Below are 10298 nucleotides of genomic sequence, written 5' to 3'. Positions count from 1 at the left end.
ATAAGACATCTGCCGATTGTAAGTAGTAGCAAAACTTGTTGCTAATAACCGTGACCTTCTCTAAAGACTGATGAATGATATCTAGACCAATAATGGATGACTCTCCAACCTAAAACAACCCAACTGGAGACCTAAACCTTCTACCATACAGCGCCTCAAATGGTGACATCCCAATGCTGGAGTGACAGCTATTATTATACGAGAACTCTATCAAAAGGCAGATGGTCGTCCCAGCTACCCCTGAAGTCAATCACACACGCCCTCAACATATCCTCCAATGTGTAAATTGTGCGCTCTGCCTGCCCATCATTTTGAGGATGAAAGGCAGTACTAAGCTTCACCTGTTTGCCTAAGCTCTTCTTGAAGGATCTCCTGAAATGTGAAGTGAATTGTACTCCTCTATCTGAAATGATAAAGGAATCCCATGCTACCTCACAATCTCATCAATGTAGAGTCTCGCATAATCCACTGTTCTGTAAATAGACTTTAGAGGGATAAAATGGGCAGACTTAGTCATCCTATCCACAATAACCCATATTGAGTCATGTTGTCTCCTAGTATTCGGAAGACCAACCACGAAGTCCATATAAATGGCCTCCCATTTTCAAGTTGGAACCTCAATAATATGAGTAAGACCTCCAGGCTTAAGATGTTCTGCCTTAACCCAATGACAATTAGAAGTGCCACATATTCTGCAATGTCCTTCTTAATTCCACCCCACAAATAGATCTTCTTAAGATTATGATGCTTTGTGGTAGATCCTGGATGTATGGAATATATGGAACCATGGGCCTCTACAATTATCCTTGCCCGCAAATCATCCACATCTGGTAAACATAGCCTGTCGTGGTACCTAAATATGTAGTCACCTCCCAATCAAACGACTCATACATTTTAATCAGTACTGAGTCCTTTAACTCCATCAAAACATGATCAAGATGGTGACCCTTCATGACTTCAACTACGAAGGACGATTCGTAACTAGGATGAACTTAAACACCGCCAGTAGTAGAGTCAACTAACCGCACACCCAGTCTGGCAATTCTGTGTACATCTTTCACTAACTCCTTCTTTGAATCCTCAACGTGGGCTGTAATTCCCATGATCATCCTGCTCAAAAAGCATCAGCTACAATATTAGCCTTACCTGAATGATAGTGAACATTCATGACATAGTCCTTCAACAGCTCCAACTATCTCCGCTGACGTAGATTCAACTCTCTCTCCGTGAACATGTATTGTAGACAATTTTGGTCTGTGAACACATCCACGTGCACTCCATACAAGTAATGCCTCGACAGTTTCTATGCAAACACTACAACTTCCAACTCCAAGTCATAAGTGGGATAATTCTTCTCATGAATCTTTAGCTGTCGCATAAGCCATCACCTTACCACCCAGCATAAGGATACAACCAAAACCAACCCTATATGCATAATAATAAACAGTGTAATTCTCACCATACATAGGTAAAGTAAGCACCAGGGCTTAAGTGAGTGTGTTCTTGAGCTCCTGGAAACTCATTTCACAAGTCTCCGTCCATTCAAACTTTGCCTCCTTCTTAGTCAAAGCTGTCAGTGGGGCAGCAATGGAAGTAAAACCCTCTACGAACCTCCGGTAGTAACTAGCTAATACCAAGAAGCTATGGATATCTGTGGGAGTAAGAGGTTTTAGCCAGTTCTCAACAGCATCAGTCTTCCTAGTGTCCACCTCCACACCCTGATCAGACAAAACATGACCCAGGAAGGTCACTGATCTTAGACATAATTCACACTTGCTGAATTTTTCATACATATGATGTTGTCTAAGTACCTGCAAGGTTATTCTCAAATGTTGTTCCTTCTCTTTCCTTGGTCTTATAGTAGATGAGAATGTCATCAATGAATACTATGACAAAAAAATCAAGGTATTCACGAAAGACTCTGTTCATGAGTTCCATAAATGCAGCAGGTGCATTCATGAGACCAAATTACATAACTAGAAACTCGTAATGACCGTAACGGGTACAAAAGGCTGTCTTTGGAATATATTCATCCCTAACCCTAATATGCTTTCTCTTCCTTCTTTCCTCCACTTGTTGGATAGAGACCATAAGGCTTGAAAGGACTATGCGATCATGTAGCATAGATGCCCTACACTCCTCCTCGAGATCCTCAGCAATCTTAGATCCAGTGAAAATGGGAGGATTCATCCTCGTGTAGTCCCTTAACCTGTTAGCCATGGTGCTGCTAGGTGGGTTCTCCCATGGAACACCTTGTTGCTCCGCCTAGGCTGTCATATCTTGAGCTTGTAAAGTGATGGTTTGGGACATCTCTACCAAGGTTGTCCTCACTTCTCCATCTGTCAACCCAGTTGGATTAACAGGAATCTCCACTGCAGTTTATGGAGCCTGGGGAGGAACTTGAATTACCCCAGCAGCTGCTCCTCCTATCTCTACGCCTGCATTTCTCCTTGTATTCATCTTTCTTAATCTCAAGAGTTGATGTTAGATATTCTCTTAGCACCAAGAAATAAGACATTAGAGAAGGCACGATGAGATCAGAAGAAGGGAATTTTCCTACGCATCATGCAGTCTCTAAATCATGATAGTGGTGCACCTCACCACAATTATATAGAAACTGCTTAATATGGTTGATGTGAACTTATTAAATTAGGAATTTAAACTAGTGCTCTGATACCAAGTTTTTAACGACCGGAATCTAGATCCTAGACAAGACCAGCATCGTTAACCTCTCAGAGGTTGCAGACAAGCTACATACGTCATCCTTAATTCATCTAGGTTATATTTAGCGGAAAATTTAATCTTTTTGTTTCGTAACATGCATGTAAGTCATTCCACTTAAATTCATATACGTTCACCATCAACCATCTAACATTAAGAATATCAAATGAACGAAATAGTTCAATATTGCATTAAGCGTAGACCTTCCAATCTCGCACCAACACAATGTCTGAAATAAAAAGGGAAAGAAACGCTAATGGAACATACTCCACTAGCTCAATCATATAACTAATCTAAAATATAATGGGCAAGCGTACTCCAATGCATGACGGCCTACCAAGTCCGGATGAATGCTCTACATCTGGATAGCTTCAACGTCAATCTGTAAGCTCTAACGTCCACTTGTACCTGTACCTAAAAATGTAGAGTGGTATGGGATAAGTACACACTTGTACTAAGTATTGTTATACGCAAGCACTCATCAAGGACATGCATGAGTAAGAATAGCTCTTTTCTAAAACATGATTTATGGAAATTCAAGTCTTTGGACTTGCCGAATTGGGATTAGGAATGTCAGGAGACTTGCCAAATTGCAATTAAGAAAGTCAGGGGACTTCCCAAATTTGAATTAGAAAAGTCAGGGGACTTACCAAATTTGGTTTAGGAATGTCATTCCATGAGAGTAACATGCATCATCATACGTATCATATTGTAAACATAACATAACATATTGCATATAGCACGTAACATATTTCATATCATTCGTTCATGTACCATGAGAACTTGAAATCATGAACATGACATTAAGACTTCCCGAAATGAGGACTCATTATATGGGACCTCAACTAGGGAGCCTTCTTTAGCAAACACAAAGTCTGCATCATTCATTCATACGTACTTCATTTCAGTCATTCATAAGCTAGTGTAAACACTAGCCATACCTAGGATGTAGTGTAAGGCTCTCATCGGGTTTGCTGTGCACTGATAAAGAATAACCTAGTGTCGTTACTTGAGTGTATCTCACCTCTTGATTATCCTATCCTAACACCTTTGGTATTGTTCTTATGATTATGTGCATCATTTGAGGCTGGACTCATTCATTCATTTGGGAACTTTATCTTTAACCCACATAGATCATGTGAGCATCATGCAATCCAGTGTCTGCCCCACCCCGAAAAGAGGTTGAATTGCCGGCCAAAGTTACCCAAAACATGCTAGCGTACATAGGAAATTGAACCCTGCTAGATCCCTATAATTGTAGTATAGGTTCAAAGACTAGGAGATATAAGGAGACCCATACCCGTCATGCCGGAAAGTCTCATCTCATATGAGTTAGGTGAACCTCTGCCCTTCCCAAAAGAAGGAATCACCACTCATAGCTAGCCTATCGGTGCTCTGTGTAAAGTTCTATTACATTCAATGCATTTGTCATGGAAGTTAGATTCTAGTGTGAGAACATCATATCTCAATAGATGATTTATCATCTCATTATAAGTATTAAGTATACATTAATCTCAATACTTTAGTTAGAGTTTTCATAAAGACAGGTCTTTTCTTTAGCTTTACACTCTCATAAGTGAGTAAATTTTGGTAACATTTTCTTAGGCTCATTTGAGATTGCTCTCATCTTTCACATTAGCCTGTTATCATGTTATCAGTATATTCATTTGCTTTAGCATATTTGCTCCTCATATTTCTTCACCCCTTTTTAGGTGAATGTTCATTTCATCATATGCCAATGCACTTGTCCATTTAGTGTGTTTCACACTCTTACTTGACCCTTCTAGGGTTTCATTATTTTGTTACACACATCTTAGGTTAACTTAGTTTACATGTATGCTAGACTTATGAGTCTATACATACAAGCCATGAGGCTTCAATCATAGTTCATTTAAAAGATTCATATCTTCCTAATATTATATGGTACAAGACTTATGCATCTTGTCAGTATGACTAGATCTCAATTTCGATCTATGTAGGAAACTTTTATTATGAAAATTTTTTCACATATGACTTATGTATCAATACGGAATTTTCGCAAGGGAACTCTATTTCGAATCCCTTGGACGACACTTACATTTTTTTGTTTGATCCACACGGCTTGGGGACCCAAGATCGAGCCCCAACGCCTGCTTCTCATTTTGCCTTAATTTCATTCTTTAGTTTTCGTTCGTTTGGGACTTAGAGGATGTGGGATGTAACCCCCACAACCTCAATATCTTTTATTTTCCTTTTTCCATAAACCAATATTTGTTTTGACCAAGAGGGTGTTGGATCGAACCCCCACAACCTCATTTTCTTTTCTCCTTAATTTCCTTTATTCTACCGTGTGGTTGTGGGTTCGATTCCCACATGCCTCAATTTTTATTTTTCTTTTAATTCCCTCTAATGTTTGATAGAGAGGTTGTGGGTTCGAACCCCACACACCTTAGTCTTATTTTTTTAATTTTTCTTTTCATTGCCGGTCAAGTTACACGGGTTCGAATCCCACATGTCACATTCTTGTTAACTCACATTATTTCAATGATTTTTAAAATGGTGAGGTCACGGGTTCGATCCTCAGTGACCTCACTTATTTTTATTCATTTTATATAACTTATTAACAACAATACTTGGCTGAAATTAACCAACAAGGTGCTTGAAATTTGAGTTACATTTTACATCTTGTTTTCATCAACATTTTGAGTTAATTCTTAGGGCATTTCGTGAATCATTTAGCTAATAGTTTTTTACTCAAATCAGCCACATTATTCTTCATATGAACATCACAATTTATACAAGTTTGTGAACGTCAAATACAACCATAAAACATGTCATTCCATGCTCCAATCCGTGTCCAACAGCCACGACGACACACAATTTGCACACATACTAATCACATTGTCTTGAAAAAACATACTTTAATAATCACATAAATCCGAACACACATATATGAACATGATCATAACGAAATCACATTACACCCCTCATTTCTACCAGCAAACATGTCCAACCTATGAATAAATGGGAGCTAGTGACAGGGACATGCAAGGGCGAACAACCATAGTTTTCGTAATAGATTCATCTGAGTCCTAAGGGTCTCTTGGGAAACGGATCAAGAGTAAGAAAACACATAACTTATTTTGAATTTAAACCTTGAACATGATGCCCAAAGACCTGCTCCACACTAACATCTAATTCCGAAAGCTTCAACACCAAACATCAACGGAAAAATCCCTCCCTTTTGCCTAACGTTTTTGGTTCTGTTTTTATTAATTTTTTAACGTGAATGTTCTTCAAGTGTGAAGAAATTTTAGTTGCTGATCATTTCTTGTGATTAGGAAGAGAGAACGTGAAAAGAAAGAGAGATATTGACATGAGTGAGAGAGTAAAACGTGAAAGGTTGTTTAGGCTTAGGTAAAGACTTAGTCAAACTAGGACTCTTTCTTTTACTTAAATCAGATAATAAATGTTAATTAATTACATTAATTTACGAATTTAAATAAAAAATTTAAATCATTGCTCCAACCTAGGTTCTAACCCGGGTGGAGCAAGATTCTGCCAAAATGGCAATTTGGGCCCTCTCCCCCAAAAATACTCCTCCACCTTATTAATTAAATAATTAATTACATATTTAGGGTAATTATGATAGTACCCTTATCTAGGAAAAAGACCATATTACCCCTATACCCTCCAAACTTAAGATTTCCCTTCTTTAAGTCCGGTAAAGACACATCCGGGTAACTTCGTATTTGGGTGCCCTACATGGCTGAAGCCAACCCTTCCTAGCTCAACTAACTCCCCAAGTTATTTGGCCTAGATTTCACAAGTGTTCAGAAGTCTGGTTCTACACCCATTAATCCGTGTGAACCCGGTCAAATCGTAGGCATTCTAGACCCATTAAGCATTACATAGCATATTTATTTTTTAGGATTGTTATGATGTTGACATTAACATTGACGTTGACATTGATGTTAGCATACACATTAACGTTCACATTTACGTTGACATTGACGTTCACTTTGATATTCACGTTGACATTTACATTTACATTTACATAGATGTTGTCGTTGATGTTCATGTTCACATTGACGTTGACATTCACATTAATGTTGACGTTCTCATTGACGTTTATACCGATGTTGACGTAGATGTTGATGTTAAGGTTGGCGGTTAAGTTGTCATTGATGTGGACGTTGATGTGTACAGTGACATTGTTGTTTATGGGTACGTTGATGTTCACATTGGCGTTTACATATACGTTTATGGTGATGTTCATATTCACATTGACATTTATGTTAATGTTTATGTTGACGTTCAAGATGACGTCTACATTGACGTTCACGTTCACATTGACGGTCACATAGCCGTTGGGGTTGATGTTCACATTGACATTCACGTTTATTTTGACATTCACGTTCATGTTAACCTTTACGTTGACATTCTTTATAATGCTTACCTTGATGTGGACGATAGTGTTGACGTTGACGTGGAAGTTGACATTAACGTTGATGTTCACGCTTATGTTTACATTGAAGTTGATGTTTATGTTGATGTGTACGTTGATGTTTACGTTAACGTTCACATTGACATTGACATTGACGTTCAAGTTTATGTTTACGTTGATGTTCACATTCACGTTGAAGTTCACATTCATGTTAATGTTAATGTTGATGTTCAAATTGACGTTTACATTAACGTTTACGTTAACAACTTCATTGACGTACATATTGACATTCACATATGTGTTAATATTCACGTTCATGTTCATGTTCACATTTATGTTAACGTTCATGTTGACATTATAGTTCATGTTGACGTGACTTTCACATTGACGTTCATATTGAGATTGACGTTCACGTTCATATTGACATTGACATTCACGTTGAAGCTTACATTGATGTTGATGTTGACGTTGAGGTTTACGTTGATATTGATATTGACGTTCACATTGACGTTCATATTGACGTTCACGATGATGTTCAAGTTCACAGTGACATTGACATTGACATTCATATTCACATTGACGTTCTCGTTCACATTCAAGTTAACGTTTATGTTGACGTTCAAGTTGAAGTTCACTTTCACATTCGCATTGATGTTGTAGTTTACGTTCATATTCATGTTGAAGTTAGCATTGACATTCACGTAGATGTTCACGTACACGTTCACGTTCATGTGATATTCACATTGATATTTACGTTGATGTTGAATTTGATGTTCATGTTGACATTGGTGTTGACATTAACGTTCACATTTACATTGATGTTGACGTTTTTGCTAATGTTTACATTGACATTCAAGCTGATATTTACGTTCACGTTGATGTTCACATTGATGTTCAAGTTTATGTTTGCGTAGATGCTCACGTTCATGTTGACATTCACATTGAGGTTGACGTTGACGTTCACATTCATGTTCACATTGAAATTTACGTTAGTGTTGGCATTGATGTACATATTGACGTTCCAGTGGACATTACCGTTGACATTGCATTAACATTTACATTTACATTCACATCATATTTATGTTGAATTCACGTTGATGTTGACGCTCAAATTCACATTGACATTGATGTTCATGTTTACGTTCACATTGAGGTTTACATTGATGTTTACATTAATGTTGATGTTGATGTTTATGTTTACTTTACACTTTTATGGACGTTAACATTAGTGTTGACGTTGATGTTGACGTTCACATTGATGTTCAAATTGACGTTGACGTTGCAATTCACGTTAACATTTATATTAACATTGACGTTGATGTTCACATTTATGTTTACATTGATGTTCACATTCATATTGACGTTGACGTTCCTGTTTACGCTAATATTTTCATTGACTCTTTTATTGATGTTGATATTGACATTGACGTTGATGTTGATGTTCAGGATCACGTTGACGTTCAGGTTCACGTTGATGTTAAGGTTCACGTTGACATTCATGTTCACATTGACATTCACATTCTCATTGACGTTCACATATATTTCCAGGTTGACGTTTACGTTGACATTCACACTAATGTTTATGTTGACGTTTACGCTGACGTTTATGTTCAAATTCACATTGATGTTAATGTTCATGTGACGTTCATGTAGACGTTCACATTGATATTGAAGTTGACATTCACGTTCATGTTAACATTGACATTCATATTGACATTGACATTAATGTTCATATTTGCATTGACATTAACGTTGACGTCACCTTGACGTTCTTATTGACATTTATTTTGATGTTGACGTAGATATTAATGTTGATGTTGACATTTTCATTGTCGTTGACATGGATGTTGACATTTATATTAATTTTGACGTTTATGTCTACGTTGATGTTCAAATTGACATTGACGTTCATATTCATGTTTACGTTCATATTTATGTTGATGTTCGTGTTGATGTTTACGTATGTTCACTTTTAAATTGATGATGACATTCACTTTAATGTTGATGTTTATGTTGGCATGTTCATTCACATTGATATTGATGTTGACATTGACATTCAAGTAGATGGTTCCATTAACGTTGATGTTCATGTTTATGTTCACTTTGACGTTCACCTAGACGTGACATTCACATTGACTTTGACGTTCACGTTCATGTTCATGTTGACGTTTACACTGACAATTATATTGATATTTACATTCACATTGAGGTTGACGTTCACGATGACGTTGACATGGAATTCACGTTTACGTTGACGTTCATGTTGATGTAATCGTTCATGTTGACGTTGATGTTCACATTGATGTTCACATTGACATTAACGTTTACCCTCAGGTTCACATTGATGTTGAGGTTCAAATTTACACTCTTATTGATGTTCACATTGAGGTGTATGTTGACATTGATGTTCACATCCACCTTGATGTTGACATTGACGTCATTGATGTTTAAGCTCACATTGACATTGCAATTAACGTTCACATTCACGTTAAAGTCAAAGTTTATGTTGACGTTGATGTTTAAGATTACATGCACGTTGACGTTCACATTCACATTAATCTTGATGTTGAAGTTCACATTCACGTTGATGTAAGCATTGACGTTCACATTGATATATACGTAGATGTTCACGTGCACATTCACGTTCATGTTGATATTCATGTTGACGTTTATATTGATGTTGAATTTGATGTTCACGTTGACGTTAATGTTTAGTTGATGTTCACATTTACATTGACATTGACATTTATGCTTATGTTTACATTGACATTCAAGCTGACATTTATGTTCACATTGACATTCATGTTGATGTTCACATTTATGTTTGCATTGAAGTTCACGTTCATGATGATGTGAACATTGAGGTTGACGTTGAAGTTTACATTCATGTTCACATTGAAATTCACGTTAGCGTTTGATGTTGGCGTATACATTGACATTCAGGTTGACATTAGCGTTGACATTGCATTGACATTTATGTAGACGTTCACGTCATATTTATGGTGAATTCACGTTGATATTGACGTTCACAATCACATTTACATTGACATTGATGTTGACGTTCACATTAAGTTTTACGTTGATGTTTATGTTAATATGGATGTTGATATTTACGTTTATGTTGACACTTTTATGGACGTTTTCATTAATG

The 10298-nt window shown here is 37.0% G+C and overlaps 1 protein-coding gene across 1 annotated transcript; it reads left to right on the top strand.

The window, feature by feature from the left end:
- The first annotated feature begins 3071 nt into the window (after positions 1 to 3071).
- Positions 3072 to 8800, top strand: LOC107001574. Its single transcript, XM_015199565.1, has 4 exons — positions 3072 to 3105; positions 6762 to 6865; positions 7621 to 7860; positions 8696 to 8800. Exons 1-4 carry the CDS (start codon positions 3072 to 3074, stop codon positions 8798 to 8800), a joined length of 483 nt encoding a protein of 160 aa, XP_015055051.1.
- The last annotated feature ends 1498 nt before the right edge of the window (positions 8801 to 10298 follow it).

This window comes from Solanum pennellii, chromosome 10, assembly GCF_001406875.1.
Source record: "Solanum pennellii chromosome 10, SPENNV200".
NCBI classification, from domain to species: domain Eukaryota; kingdom Viridiplantae; phylum Streptophyta; class Magnoliopsida; order Solanales; family Solanaceae; genus Solanum; species Solanum pennellii.
Note: the sequence above shows the minus strand (reverse complement) of the source record. Positions and strands in the feature narration are given on the sequence as shown.